Here is a 21,615-nt window from a genome sequence, read left to right as displayed (position 1 = left end):
CAAAGAACAAATATTAAAAGCAGTAAGGGAAAAGCAACAAATAACACACAAAGGGATCCCCATAAGGATAACAGCTGATCTTTCAATAGAAACTCTTCAGGCCAGAGGGAACAGCAGGACATACTTAGTGATGAAGGAGAAAAACCTACAGCCCAGATTACTATACCCAGCAAGAATCTCATTCAAATATGAAGGAGAAATCAAAAGCTTTACAGACAAGCAAAAGCTGAGAGAATTCAGCACCACCAAACCAGCTCTTCAGCAAATACTAAAGGATCTTCTCTAGACAGGAGACATAAAAGGTTTATAAAATCGAACCCAAAACAACAAAGTAAATGGCAATGGGATCATACTTATCAATAATTACATTAACTGTAAATGGGTTGAATGCCCCAACCAAAAGACAAAGACTGGATGAATGGATTAAAAAATAAGACCCCTATATATGCTATCCATAAGAGACCCACCTCAAACCAAGGAACACAAACAGACTGAAAGTGAAGGGCTGGAAAAAGATATTTCATGCAAATGGAGACCAAAAGAAAGCAGGAGTAGCAATACTCATATCAGATAAAATAGACTTTGAAATAAAGGCCGTGAAAAGAGACAAAGAAGGACACTACATAATGGTCAAAGGATTATAAATATATATGTACCCAACACAGGAGCACCACAATATGTAAAGCAAATGGTAACAAGTATGAAAGGGGAAATTAACAATAACACAATAATAGTGGGAGACTTTAATACCCCACTCACACCAATGGATAGATCAACCAAACAGGAAATTAGAAAGGAAACACAAACTTTAAATAATACAATGGACCAGTTAGACCTAATTGATATCTATAGGACATTTCACCCCAAAACAATGAATTTCACCTTTTTCTCAAGTGCACACAGAACATTCTCCAAGATAGATCACATCCTGGGCCATTTATCTAGCCTTGGTAAATTAAAAAAAATGGAAATCATTCCAAGCATCTTTTCTGATCAAAAAGCAGTAAAATTAGATGTCAACTACAGGAAAAAAAAAAAAAAACTATTAAAAATACAAACATATGGAGGCTAAACAACACACTTCTGAATAACAAACAAATCATGGAAGAAATCAAAAAGAAAATCAAAATATGCATAGAAAGTAATGAAAATGAAAACACGACAACCCAAAATCTATGGGATTCAGTAAAAGTGCTAAGAGGAAGGTTCATAGCAATACAAGCTTACTTCAAGAAACAAGAGAAAAATCAAATAAATAACATAACTTTACACCTAAAGAAACTAGAAAAAGAATAAATGAAGAACCCCAGGGTTAGCAGAAGGAAAGAAAGCATAAAAATTAGGGCAGAAATAAATTAAAAAGAAACAAAGGAGACTATAGCAAAATCAACAAAACTAAAAGCTGTTTCTTTGAGAAGATAAATAAAATATACAAACCATTAGCCAGACTCATCAAAAAAAGGGGGGGGGGGGGTTAAATCAACGAAATCAGAAATTAAAATGGAGAAATCACAACAGACAACACAGAAATGCAAAGGATCATAAAAGACTACTATCAGCAACTATATGCCAATAAAATGGACAACTTGGAAGAAATGGACGAATTCTTAGAAAAGTATAACCTTCCAAAACTGAACCAGGAAGAAATAGAAAATCTTAACAGATCCATTACAAGCATGGAATAGAAACTGCAATCAAAATCTTCCAACAAATAAAAGCCCAGAACCAGATGGCTTCACAGCTGAATTCTACCAAAAATTTAAAGAAGTGCTAACACCTATCATACTCAAACTCTTCCAGAAAATTGCAGAGGAAGGTAAACCTCCAAACTCATTCTCTGAGGCGACCATCACCCTAATACCAAAACCAAAGATGCCACAAAAACAGAAAACTACAGGTCAATATCACTGATGAACATAGATGCAAAAATCCTCAACAAAATTCTAGCAAACAGAATCCAACAACATAGCCAAAAGATCATATATCATGACCAAGTGGGCTTTATCCCAGGGATGCAAGGATTCTCCAATATTCACAAATCAATCAACGTGATACACCACATTAACAAATTGAAAGATAATAACCATATGATTATCTCACTATACGCAGAGAAAGCCTTTGACAAAATTCAACTTCCATTTATGATAAAAACTCTCCAGAGAGCAGGCATAGAAGGAACATACCTCAACATAATAAAAGCCATATATGATAAACCCACAGCAAACATTATTCTCAATGGTAAAAAACTGAAAGCATTTCCCCTAAAGTCAGGAACAAGACAAGGGTGCCCACTCTCACCACAACTATTCAACATAGTTTTGGAAGGTTTAGCCACAGCAATCAGAGAAGAAAAAGACATAAAAAGAATCCAGATTGGAAAAGAAGATGTAAAACTCTCACTGTTTGCAGATGACATTATCCTCTACACAGAAAACCCTAAAGACACCACCAGAAAACTAATAGAGCTAATCAATGAATATAGTAAAGTTGCAGGATATAAAATTAACACAGAGAAATCCCTTGCATTCCTATACACTAACAATGAGAAGACAGAGAAATTAAGGAAACAATCCCATTCACCATTGCGACAAAAAGAATAAAATAATTAGGAATAAATCTACCAAAAGAAACAAAAGACCAATATATAGAAAACTATAAAACACTGATGAAAGAATTCAAAGACGACACAAACAGATGGAGAAATATACCATGTTCATGGATTGGAAGAACCAATATAGTGAAAATGAGTATACTACCCAAAGCAATCTATAGATTCTATGCAATCCCTATCAAGCTATCAATGGTTTTTTTCACAGAACTAGAACAAATAATTTCACAATTTGTATGGAAATACAAAAAAACCTCGAATAGCCAAAACAATCTTGAGAAAGAAGAATGGAACTGGAGGAATCAACCTGCCTGACTTCAGACTATACTACAAAGCTACAGTCACCAAGACAGTATGGTACTGGCTCAAAGACAGAAATATAGATCAATGGAACAAAATAGAAAGCCCAGAGATAAATCCATGTACCTATGGACACCTTATCTTTGATAAAGGAGGCAAAAATATACAGTGGAGAAAAGATAATCTCTTTAGGGAAAACTGGTCAACCACCTGTAAAAGAATGAAACTAGAACACTTTCTAACACGGTACACAAAAATAAACTCAAAATGGATTAAAGATCTAAATGTAAGACCAGAAACTATAAAACTCCTAGAGAAAAACATAGGCAAAACACTCTGACATAAATCACCGCAAGATCCTCTATGACCCACCTCCCAGAGTAATGAAATGAAAGCAAAAATAAACAAATGGGACCTAATTAAACTTAAAAGCTTTTGTACAACGAAGGAAACTATAAGCAAGGTGAAAAGACAGCCCTCAGAGTGGGAGAAAATAATAGCAAATGAAGCAACTAATGAAGAATTAATCTGAAAAATATACAAACAGCTCATGCAGCTCAATACCAGAAAAATAACCCAATCAAAAAAATAGACCAAAGAACTAAACAGACATTTCTTCAAAGAAGACATACAAATGGCTAACAAACACATGAAAAAATGTTCAGCGTCACTCACTATCACAGAAATGCATATCAAAACCACAATGATGTACCATCTTACACCAGTCAGAATGGCTGCTATCAAAAATGGCTGATATCTACAAACATTAAATGCTGGAGAGGATGTGGAGAATAGGGAACCCTCTTACACTGTTGGTGGGAATGGAAACTAGTACAGACACTATAGAGAACACTGTGGAGATTCCTTAAAAAACTGAAAATAGAACTGCCATATGACCCAGCAACCTCCCTGCTGGGCATATATACTGAGGAAACCAGAATTGCAAGAGACATGTGTACCCCAGTGTTCATTGCAGCACTGTTCACAATAGCTAGGACATAGAAGCAACCTAGATGTCCATCAGTAGATGAATGGATAAGAAAGTTGTGGTACATATACACAATGGAATATTACTCAGCTATTAAAAAGAATATATTTGAATCAGTTCTAATGAGGTGGATGAAAGTGGAGCTTATTATACAAAGTGAAGTAAGCCAGAAAGAAAAACACCAATATAGTATATTATCACGTATATATGGAATTTAGAAAGATGGTAACAACAACCCTATATTCAAGACAGCAAAACAGACACAGATATAAAGAAAAGACTTTTGGACTCTGAGGGAGAAGGCGAGGGTGGGATATATGAGAGAATAGCACTGAAACATGTACATTACCATATGTGAAATAGATGACCAGTCCAAGTTTGATGCATGAAACAGGGCACTCAAAGCTGGTGCACTGGGACAACCCAGAGGGATGGGGTGGGGAGGAAGGTGGGAGGGGGGTGCAGGATAGGAGACATGTGTATACCCATGGCTGATTCATGTCAAAGTATTGCAAAAACCATTGCAATATAGTAAAGTAATTAATTAGCCTCCAATTAAAATTTTAAAATTAATTTAAAAAAATAAGAAAATAAATGTTAGAGCAACATTCCATAAATAAAGCATATGATGTACTTAAGCACAGTGCAATGCACAATTTTACGTCTCTTCTGAGTGGCTGGCACTGTGATAGACCTAAAGATAGATGAAGTAATATGCTCAAAAACTCAGTCTTTGTCTGTCTTTCACTCTGATAAAACAATAATCTGGACAAAACTGATTTAAACTGTAGGTGATCTTGTATTCATTGACAGTGAAACGGAACTTTGGCCACCTGATGTGAAGAGCTGACTCATTTGAAAAGACCCTGATGCTGGGAAAGATTGAGGGCAGAAGGAAAAGGGGATGACAGAGGATGAGGATGGTTGGATGGCATCACTGACTCAGTGGACATTAGTTTGGGTAAACTCCAGGAGTTGGTGATGGACAGGGAAGCCTGGCATGCTGAAGTACATGAGGTTGCAAAGACTTGGACATGACTGAGTGACTGAACTGAACAGAACTGAACTGAAAGGAAACTGATATCTATTTAGTAGATACACCAGGCTCTTTATCCACAAACATTATTCATTAAACCTTGTGACAGTGTAAAAAAAAATGCAGCAAATTCCCAAAAACTTGATTAAAGAAGACACCCACCAATCAGTCCATCAATTTGATAGCTAAAATGACAGTCAAGTAGATTATGGAAAGAATTAAGAAAAACTAAGATTAAGAGAACTTGCTGCTTTAAAAAACAGGTAAACAAAATACACAGATGCATGCACACATGCACATACATTCACATAACAGTTGAATGAAATTTAATAAATTATTATAAATAATTTAGGAACGTATAGACTATAGGTTAATCAGAAACTGAGTTATTAACTACTTACGATTCTAAGTATTTCAGGTGAATTAACAGTCTTCACAACAGCTCTATGAAACAGGCACATTATTCTCCCCATTTTGCAGGTGAGGAATCTGAGTCACAGCTTACACAAATTAGGTATGGTCACACAGCCGGCAAGTTGCAGATCCCTAATGCAAAAGTTGGCTTAAAGCTCAACATTCAGAAAACTAAGATCATGGCATCTGGTCCCATCACTTCATGGGAAATAGATGGGGAAACAGTGGAAACAGTGTCAGACTTTATTTTTTGGACTCCAAAATCACTGCAGATGGTGACTGCAGCCATGAAATTAAAAGATGCTTACTCCTTGGAGGGAAAGTTATGACCCACCTAGATAGCATATTCAAAAGCAGAGACATTACTTTGCCAACAAAGGTCCATCTAGTCAAGGCTATGGTTTTCCCAGTAGTCATGTATGGATGTGAGAGTTGGACTGAGAAGAAAGCTGAGCGCCGAGGAACTGATGCTTTTGAACTGTGGTGTTGGAGAAGACTCTTGAGAGTCCCTTGGACTGCAAAGAAATCCAACCAGTCCATTCTAAAGGAGATCAGTCCTGAGTGTTCTTTGGAAGGAATGATGCTAAAGCTGAAACTCCAGTACTTTGGCCACCTCATGTGAAGAGTTGACTCATTGGAAAAGACTCTGATGCTGGGAAGGATTGGGGGCAGGAGGAGAAGGGGACGACAGAGGATGAGATGGCTGGATGGCATCACTGACTCGATGGACATGAGTCTGAGTGAACTCCGGGAGTTGGTGATGGACAGGGAGGCCTGGTATGCTGCAATTCATGCGGTTGCAAAGAGTCAGACACGACTGAGTGACTGAACTGAACTGAACTGAATGAAACCCATGCAGCCCAGATGTATAGAATGGACTCTTAACCACTGCACAAAATGCCCATAAAATAGTTAATAGTGAACTGAAATACAGAAATTTTTTAAAGAGCAGAATCAATTAAGAAAAGATTGGAAAGAATCTAACTTACCAATTCAGTTCAGTCGCTCAGTTGTGTCCAACTCTTTGCGACCTCATGGAATGAAACAGGCCAGGCCTCCCTGTCCATCACCAACTCCTGGAGCATACCCAAACTCATGTCCACTGAGTTGGTGATGCCATCCAACCATCTCATCCTCTGTCATCCCCTTTTCCTCCTGCCTTCAATCTTTCCCGGCATCAGGGTCTTTTCAGATGAGTCAGCTCTTCCCATCAAGTGGCCAAAGTACTGGAGTTTCAGCTTCAACATTAGTCCTTTCAATGAACACCCAGGACTGATCTGCTTTAGGATGGACTGATTGGATCTCCTTACAGTCCAAGGGACTCTCAAGAGTCTTCTCCAACACCACAGTTCAAAAGCATCAATTCTTCTGCGCTCAGCTTTCTTTATAGTCCAACTCTCACATCCATACATGATCACAGGAAAAACCATAGCCTTGACTAGATGGAACTTTGTTGGCAAAGTAATGTCTCTGTTTTTTTAATATGCTGTCTAGGTTGGTCATAACTTTCCTTCCAAGGAGTAAGCGTCTTTTAATTTCATGGCTGCAATCACCATCTGCAGTGATTTTGGAGCCCCCCAAAAATAAAGTCAGCCACTGTTTCCACTGTTTCCCCATCTATTTCCCATGAAGTTACGGCGTGATCTTAGTTTTCTGAATGTTGAGCTTTAAGCCAATTTTTTCACTCTCCTCTTTCACTTTCATCAAGAGGCTCTTTAGCTCTTCTTCACTTTCTGCCATAAAGGTGGTGTCATCTGCATATGTGAAGTTATTGATATTTCTCCCAGCAATCTTGATTCCAGCTTGTGCTTCATCCAGCCCAGCATTTCTCATGATGTATTCTGCATATATTACTTATATACTATACTTTCCTAAATTATTTATAATAATTTTAAAAATTTCATTCAACTGTTAAATGAGTGTGTGTGCATGTGTGCGTGCATGCGTTTTTTGTTTACCTTTTAAGGCAGCAAGTTCTATTAATCTTAGTTTTTCTTAATTCTTTCCATAATGCACTTGATTGTCATTTTTGCTATCAAATTGATGGACTGATTGGTGGGTGTCTTCTTTAATCAAGTTTTTGGGAGTTTGCTGCATTTTTTTTACACTGTTACAAGGTTTAATGAATAATGTTTGTGGATAAAGAGCCTGGTGTATCCCCTAAATAAATAAGCAGGGTGACAATATACAGCCTTGACGTACTCCTTTTCCTATTTGGAACCAGACCATTGTTCCATGTCCAGTTTTAACTGTTGCTGCCTGACCTGCATATACGTTTCTCAAGAGGCAGGTCAGGTGGTCTGGTATTCCTATCTCTTTTAGAATTTTCCACAGTTTATTGTGATCCACACAGTCAAAGGCTTTGGCATAGTCAATAAAGCAGAAATAGATGTTTTTCTGGAAATCTTTTCCTTTTTCGATGATCTAGTGGATGTTGGCAATTTGATCTCTGGTTTCTCTCCCTTTTCTAAAACCAGCTTGAACATCTGTTCAAGGTTCATATATTGCTGAAGCCTGGCTTGGAGAATTTTGAGCATTATTTTACTAACATGTGAGATGAGTGCAATTGTGCAGTAGTTTGAGCATTCTTTGGCATTTCCTTTCTTTGGGATTGGAATGAAAATTGACCTTTTCCAGTCGTGCGGCCACTGCTGAGTTTTCCAAATTTGTTGGCATATTGAGTGCAGCACTTTCACAGCATCATCTTTTAGGATTTGAAATAGCTCAACTGGAATTCCATCACCTCCACTAGCTTTGTTCATAGTGATGCTTCCTAAGGCCCACTTGACTTCACATTCCAGGATGTCTGGCTCTATGTGAGTGATCACACCATCGTGATTATCTGGTTCATGAAGATCTTTTTTGTAGAGTTCTTCCATGTATTCTTGCCACCTCTTCTTAACATCTTCTGCTTCTGTTAGGTCCATACCATTTCTGTCCTTTATTGAGCCCATGTTTGCATGAAATATTCCCTTGGTATCTCTAAGTTTCTTAAAGAGATCTCTAATCTTTCCCATTCTATTGTTTTCCTCTATTTCTTTGCATTGATCGCTGAGGAAGGCTTTCTTAGCTCTCCTTGCTATTCTTTGGAACTCTGCATTCAAATGGGTATATCTTTACTTTTCTCCTTTGCTATAACCAGGTTTTAAAATCAATATTAGAAACACAAACATTAGGTCTAAGAGAGAAGGAAAATGGATTTAGCAATTTAGAAGACACTTGAAGAATCTTCCCAAATGGAGGAATGAAGAACAAAGACTTCTGTGATGAGGGATAGATGTCTACATGGAGGGCACAGAATTGAAAGTCATTATGAAGATTATTTCTCTTTCTGAAGAAAATGATAAATAGAACAAATCAATAAAGACATAAAAGGAAAAAATCCTGCTCTAGAGAAAGATTTGAGCCTACAGAAGGAAAAATGACACTATATATTGGGAAATGGAATGAAAAATAACAACTCACATTCTGGGGAGATTTTAAAATTTCTTTTAAATAAAGAAATATATGCTTGGGGCTTGTGCACTGGGACGACCCAGAGGGATGGTATGGGGAGGGAGGAGGGTGGAGGGTTCAGGTTGGGGAACACATGTATACCTGTGGCGGATTCATTTTGATATATGGCAAAACCAATACAATATTGTAAAGTTAAAAAAATTTAAAAAAAGAAAGAAATATCATTTAGAGACAGAAAAATCACTTAGAGGATCCTTGCATATCTCAGATAACCTTCTTGAAGGGAAAATTTTGCTTAATGTCATTAATAAGCCAGTGAAAGAAAGTGAAAGTGGCTCAGTTGTGTCTGACTCTGCCACCAGTGGACTACAGTCCATGGAATTCTCCAGGCCAGAATACTGGAGTGGGTAACCTATCGGATCTTCCCCACCCAGGAATCGAATGGGGGTCTTCTGCACTGCAGGTGGATCCTTTACCAACTGAGCTCTCAGTTCAGTTCAGTCTCTCAGTCATGTCCCACTCTTTTCGACCCCAAAAATTGCAGCACGCCAGGCCTCCCTGTCCATCACCAACTCACAGAGTTTACCCAAACTCATGTCCATCGAGTTGGTGATGCCATCCAGCCATCTCATCCTCTGTCGTCCCCTTCTCCTCCTGCTCCCAATCCCTCCCAGCATCAGGGTCTTTTCCAATGAGTCAACTCTTCACATGAGGTGGCCAAAGTATCGGAGTTTCAACTTCAGCATCAGTCCTTCCAATGAACACCCAGGACTAATCTCCTTTAGGATGGACTGGTTGGATCTCCTTGCAGTCCAAGGGACTCTCAAGAATCTTCTCCGACACCACAGTTCAAAAGCAACTGAGCTCTCAGGGAAGCCCAAAAGAGAACTCCAAGGAATTCAACAAGAGCATTCCTTGGAGGGATTTCCCAGGCAAGAATACTGAAGTGGGTTTCTATGTCCTTCTCCACGGGATCTTCCCGACCCTGGGATTGAACCTGGGTCTCCTGCATTGCAGACAGACTCTTCATTGACTGAGCCACCACAGAAGTCCTGTAGCACACAGAATAAGCCAGTAGCACACAGAATACATTTTATGGAAATGTGGCTTTAAAATAATGCAAATATAAACATTAGATTCTCTCTCAATTACGGTTTTAAAGATTTATTCAAAGTGAACCACAGATGAATTTCAAATTCAAAATTTCAGCCATGAAACCTGTGGTTCCGTAGGCCATCTCAAAGACTGCTCCTTGAATCACCTTTGCCAGAATCATTCTCCCCACTCCCTCTGCTCTCCCATCCTTACTAGGACAGCTCATTCTCAGGCTTCAGCCTGAATGTCACTTTTTCTCAAAAGCTATTCCTGACACCCCAGTCCCACCCTAGCACTTGTCACATTTAAATCTTATCTCACCCCATGGGCTTCTCAGGTAGTGCAGTGGTAAAGAATCTGCCTCCCAGTGCAGGAGACACAGGCGAGGCAGGTTTAGTCTCTGGCTCAGGAAGATCCCCTGAAGAAGGAAACAGCAACCCACTCCAGTATTCTTGCCTAGAAAATCCCATGGACAGAGGAGTCTGGTGGGCTACAGTCCATGGAGTCACAAAGAGTCAAACATGACTCACTTGCATGCACTAACCCACTATGGTTAAGTTTAAGGAGAAACTGGTGTCTGTTTTCCCACCATCTCATCCCCATTGCTAACACAGCATCTGGAGTGTTCTTGGTCTTAACCAAGATTTGTTAAATGACTGAATGAAATGCGCATTCTCTAAACCCTACTTATATTGAGGTAAATTAGCACTCCACTTCAGTGTAGAATTTTCACCTCTAAATGTCTATCACAAAAGATTTTAGTAGAGAAAGAAGTCAAATTTATGTACAAGAAAGTCCACTGTTTTAAAATATCTCTAAAGATATCTGAAACTGAAACTGTTAGTCACTCAATCCTGTCCAGCTCTTTGTAACCCCATGGACTGTAGCCCACCAGACTCTTTTGTCCATGGGGTTCTCCGGGCAAGATTACTGGAGTTGGCTGTCATTTCCTTCTCCAGGGGATCCCGACCCAGGGATCAAACCCGGGTCTCCTGCATTGCAGGCAGATTCTTCACTGTCTGAGCTACAGAATCTGTAAAGCTATCTATTTACACTTAAAATTTTCATCAGTGCCTTTGGATATGTAATGGGAAGGGTTCTCTTTCTCCCCATTCCTGATCTTTCCTTCCAGGGAAGATAGCTCAAATGATGTGCACTTCTGTTCTCCCCACTCCACCTTACTGTCTCCATCCCTGGAGAAGATGGACTAAAGTATTTGATGAGTGAATGCAGGAAGAATACTAAATCTGTTTAATTCAACTCATCCTTCTTTACTTTGGCAGCTTGCAGTGAGCAGACTTGCTCTGCAGCATCTCAGCATCTCAACATCCTGTGCCTGAGTGGGCAGATGCTGCCTAATTACGGGCTTCTTCAACAGGCCCACTGCAAGGAGAGATGGAAGATCACCCCAGACTCCAGCAGCTCTAAGGATTTTGCTTTGGTTCTCTCTCTCCTCCTTTGTTTTATATCTCGACTTGTTTGGAATCTGAGCAGCAAAGAGGGATGCTATGTACTAGCTGTCCTCAGACATCCTCTGAACACATCACATCTCACCCCATATATTGGTTTCTTTTTCAGTATCATGAACATAGGAAATGTGTCTGCTTTGTTTATATGTACATCAATTCTAAATATTGAACATTTAATGATAGATAATAAACTCCTTAATTTTTATCAATTATTATCATTTGATTATCTTTATAACAGGCATGATGATAAAGTATTTAACTCAATTCTTATCAGTTGGAATTCAATTTGTAACTTATGGGTAAATGCTTGAGCTTTAATTTCACTTGAAGTTCTATATTTGACTTATTTAGAAGGGGAAAGGGATTATGGAGCAGAGATTTTCCTCTAGGGAAAAAAAAAAACAATTTTGTATTTGCAACTCCATCAAAGATTAGAAATTAAATTTCATTCACTTTACTTTAAATTCCTTCCTTATCAGTCATTCCTCTCACCCTCCCCTCTTGTTCTTCATCACTGAGCTTTCTTTAATAACCACTGGGCGGAAATGAATCACTGACTCAACAGCAGCTGAGGTGCTTGTACTCTGCTTGTCCCCTTCTTTTTCTATTTCATAAAGTGCACTGGGTATTATTTTTTTTAACTCATCACTGTAAAATTTTTCTTAAAGGAATTAGTAAAAGGACAATCTTATTCCATTTGCTGGCATTCCCTGAAATATCCTTTGACGGGTACATGAACAAAACATGTATAAGAAAAAAATGAAAGTCTGGAGCCTCTCCATTTAATGCACTCTAAATAGCATGCAGTCTCTTCAAGAGCCACTACTTAGTCATTCAAATTAGATCATTACTCATAGGATGAGCAAGCCCATGACAAACATCACAAACTACTTGTTGACCAGAGATTAGTCCTTAGCTTGGGTACACAATGGTGCTGTGATCCATGACAGACATCTAAAAACAAGCAAATATACCAATAACAAAAAGAAAGGGGGGAGAGGAGGGGAGAGAGAGAGAGGGACAGAAGGAAGGAAGGAAGGAACTGTTGCCCTGTAATTTCCTAAAATCCATCAACATGTATAAACCAAACTATACGCTCTCACGGTTATTAATTTTCTGTAGGATTATTTAAAGATCAAAATCTCTGAAATAGTGTTGACAGATTATTATCAGGCAAGAGATCCACAAAATGCTTTCCAACATGTACATTTTTTTATTTTATGGATTATTTTGGGGGTGTTACCAGGAAATAAACTACTGCTTGTAGAAAAACAAGTACATAAATTCTAGTATCTCAGCAAATGACTAGCCCTGATTTCACATTTCAGTCTCTTTAATAAAAGTTTTGGGTTGCTTTCAGACTGAATTTTGGATTTTCTATTTCACCCTTCCCACATTACTTAGATGTACGTACCATAAGAAAAGTAACTCAAAGAAATTTATACCCGATGAGTATAAAAGCTGTATTGCATGTGTGCTCAGTCATATCTGACTCTTTGCAATTCCATGGACTATAGTCCACAGGTTCTTCTGTCCATGGGATTTTCCAGGCAAGAATACTGCTGCAGTTTGCCATTTCCTATTCGAGGAGATCTTTCAGACCCAGAGACTGAACCTGCATTTCCTGTGTCTCCAGTATTGGCAGGCAGATTCTTTACCACTGAGCCACCGGGGAAGCTCCCAAGTATAAAAGATGTATTATTAAATAGTAACTAAATCAGTAATAATTTTTATCAATGACACTAACCTTTTCTTGGTTCTTTAAAAATAAATAGTTCTTATTGCATTTACATTTTGGTTCTGCTAAGATGAAGCAAAACATTGTACAGAAAAATATTTTGAGAGTTTGTGATGCCTCCAAAGGAATGGATTTATGTGCATGGAAGAGATGGGACTGACTCCTATCAGAAGAAGAAAAAGCCTTGGATTGCTGTCACCCTGCTCATGGTCACCAGCTACTGAAGCACTGATGTCCCTTTGCTGCCCACCCTAGTTTAACACTGTTTACGGTTGTTCCAATTTTAACATAATTCTTTAATGCTTGTATCTTTCTTTGGAAACCTACATGAAGAAAATGACCTCTCACAGAGAAATCTGAACACCTTCAAAATATCGTAATTGATGTGAGAGTTAATTAGATAGAATTATGTACTTAAAAGTGAATAGTTAATAGTTCTCTTAAACAGATGTCCATGCCTCCAGACTAGTTCATTTAACCCCTGTTCTTGATCTTTCCTTCCAGAGGAGGCAGCTCAACTGATGTGCACTTCTGCTCTCCCCACCCCCTTTACTCTCTCCAGCCCTGGAGGTGATGGACTAAAGCATATGATGAGTGAACGTGGGAAGAATACTGAGATTGCTTGACTCAGCCCATCCTTCTTTATGGAGGGAGCCTGCAGTGAGCAGACTTCCTCTGCAGTTATCTCCAGGGTTAGGAGCATCCTGTGCCTAGACACCATCCCAGTTAGGTCAAAGCCCAAATCTAATCTGATCACTAACCTGCTTAATATCTTCCAAAGTCTCATCACAATTTTAAGGAAAATTCCAGTGTCCTTTTAGCACAGAATACAAGGCCAATCACGAATCAACATCTCTCCACTTTCAGTCTACTCTCCTGCATTTTCCACAAATGGACCCATCCAGCCAGCCACAGAAAACATGACCTGTCCTTTTATATTTTTAAAATTCCTGATCACATGAAACATAGCTAGTCTTCCACAACTACTGATTACACTTGTCATGTCTTTTGCAGCCACTTCAAATTTAATTGTCAAGGGAATTTGTCTAGTTCAGCATTTTCCAAGTGGCTTAGAGTGCCACCACCATGATTTTGCTATATCAGTGTTATTCATCCACTATCATTTACTTGATACCCTTCTTCAATCTACTTTTATTAAAGTTTAAACATTTACATTTCATATCATTACCATAAATGGAAATCCAGTAGAAGCTGCTATAAGCAAGTGGCAACTGTAAAAATAAATACAATGGGAACAAGTCATGTGAAATTTTATGTAGACTGGGTTGTCTGTCCCCCACCTCTATCCCCCAAAGGAAGATATCACACATAATAGAAGAGTATTAAAGACCAGTACCAAAATGAGACTGTCTCTGAGATACGTTCAGAAGAGTTGGAGAAGGACCAATATTCTTAATACATGATCCAACATTACTTAATAATATTGCATGTACTACTTAATCAGTCCTCTATGTACCAGGGTATGTGCTCTCAATCTGGTAAACACTGGCTGAGCTTAGATTCAATTAGCACGAACAGAAGTCTGTGGGCTCTGTAACTATAATGTATTGCCTGAATTTGAGTACTCTTGCCTGGAAAATCCCATGGACGGAGGAGCCTGGTAGGCTGCAGTCCATGGGGTCGCTAAGAGTCGGCCACGACTGAGCAGCTTCACTTTCACTTTTCACTTTCATGCATTGGAGAAGGAAATGGCAACCCACTCCAGTGTTCTTGCCTGGAGAATCCCAGGGACGGATGAGCCTGGTGGGCTGCCGTCTATGGCGTCACACAGAGTCAGACACAACTGAAGCGACTTAGCAGCAGGAGCAGCAGTCAGCACTTTATAAATGTATCAGTTCAGTTCAGTTCAGTCGCTCAGTCGTGTCCAACTCTTTGTGACCCCCGTGAATCACAGCACGCCAGGCCTCCCTGTCCATCAGCAACTCCTGGAGTTCACTCAAACTCATGTCCATTGAGTCGGTGATGCCATCCAACCATCTCATCCTCTGTCATCCCCTTTTCCTCCTGCCCCCAATCCTTCCCAGCATCAGAGTCTTGTCCAATGAGTCAACTCTTCACATGAGGTGGCCAAAGTACTGGAGTTTCAGCTTTAGCATCATTCCCTCCAAAGAAATCCCAGGGCCGATCTCCTTCAGAATGGACTGGTTGGATCTCCTTGCAGTCCAAGGGACTCTCAAGAGTCTTCTCCAACACCACAGTTCAAAAGCATCAATTCTCTGGCGCTCAGCCTTCTTCACAGTCCAACTCTCACATCCATACATGACAACAGGAAAAACCATAGCCTTGACTAGACGGACCTTTGTTGGCAAAGTAACAACAGTTTCTAAGCAACAGTTAGAACTGGTAAATGTATAAACCTAAGCTATTAATAGTTACATAACTGCTCTTGGACTCAAACTAAGAATAATGAAAATCCCAGTCTCAAAGCTGTTTGAGGGTTAAGGAAGAAAAGGTTTTGCGATAAAACCTGAAGCAAAAAAGACCCTAAAATATTCATTCATCAAATAAATAGAAAGTAGATCCAACCAGTCCATCTTAACAGAGATCAGTCCTGGGTGTTCATTAGAAGGACTGATGCTGAAGCTGAAACTCCAATACTTTGGCCACCTCATGCGAAGAGTTGACTCATTGGAAAAGACTCTGATGCTGGGAGGGATTGGGGGCAGGAGGAGAAGGGGACGACAGAGGATGAGATGTCTGGATGGCATCATGCACTCGATGGACATGAGTTTGGGTAAACTCTGGGAGTTGGTGATGGACAGGGAGGCCTGGCATGCTGCAACTCATGGGGTCGCAAAGAGTCAGACATGACTGAGAGACTGAACTGAACTGAACTGAAGACATTTAACTCAGTCAAGGGACAAAAGAAAAGACTTTTTGTTAAAATGAAATTGAGCAAGGACTCAAAAGACCTTTTGATCACATATTAGAGGATGATGAATATGAGGATGAAGGGATGAAGTCAACTAACACAGGTTGAAGGAAACAAGTAAAAACAAATACCAAAGAGTTTCTGTTTTCCTTTTCCCTTCCCATCACTTCATGGGAAATAGATGGGGAAACAGTGGAAACAGTGTCAGACTTCATTTTTTTCGGCTCCAAAATCACTGCAGATGGTGACTGCAGCCATGAAATTAAAAGACACTTACTCCTTGGAAAGAAAGTTATGACCAACCTAGATAGCATATTCAAAAGCAGAGACATTACTTTGCCAACAAAGGTTCATCTAGTCAAGGCTATGGTTTTTCCTGTTGTCATGTATGGATGTGAGAGTTGGACTGTGAAGAAGGCTGAGCGCCAGAGAATTGATGCTTTTGAACTGTGGTGTTGGAGAAGACTCTTGAGAGTCCCTTGGACTGCAAGGAGATCCAACCAGTCCATTCTGAAGGAGATCGGCCCTGGGATTTCTTTGGAGGGAATGATGCTAAAACTGAAACTCCAGTACTTTGGCCACCTCATGTGAAGAGTTGACTCATTGGAAAAGACTCTGATGCTGGGAGGGATTGGGGGCAGGAGGAGAAGGGGATGACAGAGGATGAGATGGCTGGATGGCATCACTGACTCGATGGACATGAGTCTGGGTGAACTCCGGGAGTTGGTGATGGACAGGGAGGCCTGGCGTGCTGCGATTCATGGGGTTGCAAAGAGTTGGACATGACTGAGCAACTGAACTGAACTGAACTGAACCTATAAATTCAAGATATGATGAGGACCAAACCTCTCTCCACCCCATATTACTGGCATCTTCAACAACAACTTGTAAATGCTCAAGAGCAAGTCTGCTCAGTTTGCAATCTGTATTTGTCTGTGGTTTTGTTTCCTTTCAGCTATTACAGATTCTTTCCTGGTTGACACCAGTGACAATGTAGGTCCTCATGTCTTGGGAGGAGGTGCCCTGCTGGGTCAGGACTTATCACATCTGCCAACTTCACCTTGACCACTTCTAGATGGTGCTGCCCCACCTGTGGCTTCTCCTGCCCTGCAGGCCAAGCATCCTGTTCCTTCTAAGACTGCTCTGGGAGGCCAGGCGCCAAGACAATGCTCCAAGTCCTGCTGTTGATTAGAAAATATTCCTCTCATATTTTAATGCTATGTAGAAAATTTTTTAAATCGTCTTTGAGTCAACATCAAGATGCTGCAAGGAATAATTAGTTATTAGAGACATTTATTTCAGAACGAAAATTACTACTTTCAAACACAATTGTACCACATATGAACAAAACACAGAAAACCACAGTGCTACAGTTTTAGAACTTTCATCCTTGGAAGAAAAGCTATGACAAACCTAGACAGCATATTAAAAATCAGAGACATTACTTTGCCAACAAAGGTCTATCTAGTCAAACTATCATTTTTCCAGTAGGCATGTACAAATGTGAAAGTTGGACCATAAAGAAGGCTGAGCATCAAAGAACTGATGCTTTTGAACTGCGGTGTTGGAGAAGACTCTTGAGTGTCCCTTGGACTGCAAGGAGATCAATCCAGTCAATCCTAAAGGAAATCAGTCCTGAATATTTTTTGGAAGAACTGGTGCTGAAGCTGAAGCTCCACTTTAGCCACCTGATGTGAAGAGCTGACTTATTAGAAAAGACCCTGATTCTGGGAAAGATTGAAGGCAGGAGAAAAAGGGGATGACAAAGGATGAGATGGTTGGATTACATCACCGACTCAATGGACAAGAGTTTGAGCAAACTCGGAGATGGTGAAGGACAGGGAAGCCTGGCATGCTGCAGTCCATGGGGTCACAAAGAGTTGGACACAACTGAGCAACTGAATAACAACAGTTTTAGATTTCATGAGTCCAAAATCAAGTGGTTTCTTCCAAACTTGTACTTAAGCCTGTAATTATCTCTAAAATTCAATTCTCTTGATATAACTTTAAGTCAGAAACTATAAATTCTCATTCATACTATGTGCAATGCAAGACTAAAAAACAAAATTTTATCCTGAATTTAACATATGAAAAACTATAAATGCAGCCATAAAAACAAAAAGACTGTTTCCCAATAATTTTGAGAAAAAAAATTTCACATGCTTTGGAAATGTAAGTGAAAAAAAACATGGTCCAAAAATGCAGGTTATAGTCTTGGTTTTGTCACATGGGCTGTGTGACCTTTATGTGTGCGGACTTTAGTTTCCTTTTTAAGAAAATAAAAAGATTGTGTGAAATGAACTCAAAAGTTCTGCAATTATACTGGCTTTGTGCTCTTATTTCACTTCTTACTTCTTACTGTTTCTGCAGATTATTTACTTTGTACACAAGTTTTATTATTTCAGCAAGTGTTTATGGAGTGGCCACTCCATTTCAGGCAGATTGCTGGACGTTAGAATATAGACATAGAGAAAAATATGGTTCTTATTCACACAAACCTTGCAGTTTAGTGGGCAAGAAAGGCATTCAACAAATAATCCAAAGCATTATACTAGATGATGATCTTGAAGAGGAAAAACCTCACCAGGCTCTGCGGGATATAATACTGCTGCTGCTAAATCGCTTCAGTCACGTCCAACTCTGTACAACCCTATAGACTGCAGCCTGCCAGGCTCCTCTGTCCACGGGATTCTCCAGGCAAGAGTACTGGAGTGGGTTGCCAAGCCCTCCTCCAGAGGATCTTCCCAACCCAGGGATTGAACCCAGGTCTCCTACATTGTAGGCAGATTCTTTACCACTGAGCCACCAGGTAAGCCCTCAGGTTGTAACAGGTGAACTAATTTAGATGGAGAGCATCAGGGAGGCCACAATGGAGAGGTGACATTTAAAGTGAGGAGTAGGAGGCAGCACCTCCCAGCCTTCCGGGAGTATAGTGCAAAATGAAGAACAGTCCTGAGAAGGGCAGACATGAAAAAGTTCAAGGAACTGAAAGGGAAACGAGGCAAAGGCAGAGCACATAAAGGATTGTGGGCATCAATGACAGGGTCTCCTCTGAACTATCAAGAATGCTGGCTTTTATCATAAGTGTACGGAGCTCACTAGGTAGGGATGCTGGCCCTGATGTTCAAATCCGAGCTCCACCACTTACTAGCTGAGCGACCTTGGGTTTCCTCATTTAGAGTTATTGGTAGGATTAGATCAATGTAAATCAATGTGATCAATGTAAATAAAGTGTATAAAACAGTGCCCAGTGGTGGTAAGCTCTTGGCTATGTATGTTGTTATTATTAGCATCATTTTTCAGGCTTCAGAAGAGCTCAGAGGAAGGAGCGCTGAACTCCGGGAGCTGAGACCTGGGCTCTAGGAGCATCTCTTCCCATACAGGCTGTTTCTACCATAAAATGAGGAAACCTTAAAAGGAATTGAGATAACCCTGAATTGTAATAAAGAAACAAAAAGGTAGCTTCAGGTGAATAAAAAAAAAATCTGATTTTTGAAATTAAATGGATGTTTTAATATGGGAAAAAGATTTAAGAATTTTTTATTTGTATAATTTTAGTTCTAGAAGATGAAAATGACATCCCACTCAAGGCTCCTTCAGAATTTACTGACTGTACCATCATTTCTGGTTCCCTTTCACCAATGATGAATCTTCTAGAATCTCTGTGATCACCTAGGGGCTTCCCAGGTGGCGCTAGTGGTAAAGAATCCACCTGCCAATGCAGGAGACAGTGGCAGGAGACACAGGTTCCATCCCTGGTCAGGAAGATCCCTTAGAGAAGGGAATAGCAACCCACTCCAGCATTCTTGAAGAGGAAAAGTTAACATTTTACATAACCTCCTGCTCCTTCTGCCTCTGTAACTCAGCTTGCTCCTTGCAAAGTCTGGATCACGTAGGTCACATAGTCTCAGAAAGTGGGAACTTACAATACTAGGAACTGGAGCTTATCTCACTCACCCTTGTCCTACTGTTTGCAAATGCCCAGCCCCTGTAAACCTACTTAATCATGCCTGTCCGTGTAAAGGTCAGGCATTCCCCTCCCCATCTTGACTGCTGTTCCCACGCTCAAAACCCCTTAGTTTGAATCAGCCTATTAACAGCTAGTGTTGCCCACTATAGTGTGTCCATAAAAACTCTGTAACCCCTTTGTTTGGGCTCAGAGCTTAGAGTGTTAACTCTCCTTTGGGCCCACCGGCATAATAAACATGTGTTCTCCAACTCTCCTAGTGTAGTGCTTGGTTTCTTGATTATTGGTTTCTGCAACATTCTCACTTGTAAAATCCCTTGGACAGAGGAGCCTGGTGGGCTACAGTCCATGGGGTCACAGAGTCGAATACGACTGAACGACTTTTAACTTCCTCAGTCACAATCACCTGATTTAACTGTTTCACATTGCAATCTAGAAAACTCAGCATATAAACTTCTCATCCACATTGGTGATGTGAGTAAGGTGGCTTAGTGGGTAAAGAACCTGCCTGTCAATGCAAGAGATGTAAGAGATGCACGTTTAATCCCTGGGTTGGGAAGATCCCCTGAAGGAGGGCATGGCAACCCACTCCAGTATTCTTGCCTGGAGAATCCCCATGGACAGAGGAACCTGGCAGGCTACAGTTCATAGGGTCACGAAGAGTCGGACACAACTGAGCAACTGACACACACAAAATCTGTAAACAAACGACAAACCTTCAAATAAAAATCAACTGTAATATACACTTGAAATATTACAGGCAGATAAGGTCCCATGCAATATGATTGCCAACTCTAGTCTTTTTCTTAGTACCTATTAGAGGCTACATATCAGTGTGGAATTCTCTTAACTCCTTTTGGAAAGTATGTCAAATAAAAGCTTTAAGCAATGCTTTATAATAAATCATACTCCCATATTTCCCTCTTGATAATTCCTGTTCTCTTGCTATTCCATCTTGACCTCTCCTCCTGACCTATTACCAGGTGATCAGAACATTGTAAAATAATGGCTGAAAAAAAGAGTTTAAGGACCTCCCAACTGCTTGAACCTGCAAAAGTTCATAGATATTTTGAAGTCCCAGAATTTTTCCTATGTGCTAGCAGATTAAAGGGAGGGTGTGTGCTTTCTTCATGGATCTCAGTGTCAGCCAGGAATAAGGATCCAGGAATAAGGAATAAGGATTCCCAACCCAGACTTTCTCAACAGCTACTATATAATGTGAGGTTTCCTAAACTTTTATAAACAAAGTGACCAACAGATTTTCTCTGGATTTTAGCAGCAGTTTAATTATCATCTTGTTTTTCTTTTTTTAAAACTATACAGGCTTTTAAACTTACCCCGATAGCAGCTAATATTGGGGCTTGGTAAATCCACTTGATGTCTCCAGCACTAAGTTCCCAGCATCTGAGACATTAAAAAGAACTTCCATGAATAGACTGGCAAAGCAAATAAGAATTAAGTAGCATTTTAAGTTTTACCAAAAACTCCATACCCAGGATTTTGATTAAGAAACAAGTAGACCAAAAAAAAAAAAAGCTCCTAAAACTCCCGGTGGGGAAAAAAATGTAGTGAGTCCTGCTTTCTATACTATTAGCTACCCTTTGGGGATAAGTATTATAAATAGTGGTGTATTATTTTTATAATAAGAGTC

At 39.8% G+C, this 21,615-nt stretch overlaps 1 protein-coding gene across 1 annotated transcript in view; it reads right to left on the bottom strand.

Annotated features, from left to right (window-relative positions):
• PTH2R (parathyroid hormone 2 receptor) overlaps positions 1-21,615 on the bottom strand; it is an 85,568-nt gene that overhangs the window by 20,275 nt on the left and 43,678 nt on the right. Inside the window, exon 9 of the mRNA XM_027565941.1 lies at positions 21,302-21,368. Within this exon, the coding sequence (XP_027421742.1) occupies positions 21,302-21,368 (67 nt within the window). The remainder of the gene's footprint in view (positions 1-21,301; positions 21,369-21,615) is intronic.

Source organism: Bos indicus x Bos taurus, chromosome 2, assembly GCF_003369695.1.
Source record: "Bos indicus x Bos taurus breed Angus x Brahman F1 hybrid chromosome 2, Bos_hybrid_MaternalHap_v2.0, whole genome shotgun sequence".
NCBI classification, from domain to species: Eukaryota; Metazoa; Chordata; class Mammalia; order Artiodactyla; family Bovidae; genus Bos; species Bos indicus x Bos taurus.
This window is presented reverse-complemented; position numbering and strand designations above follow the sequence as displayed.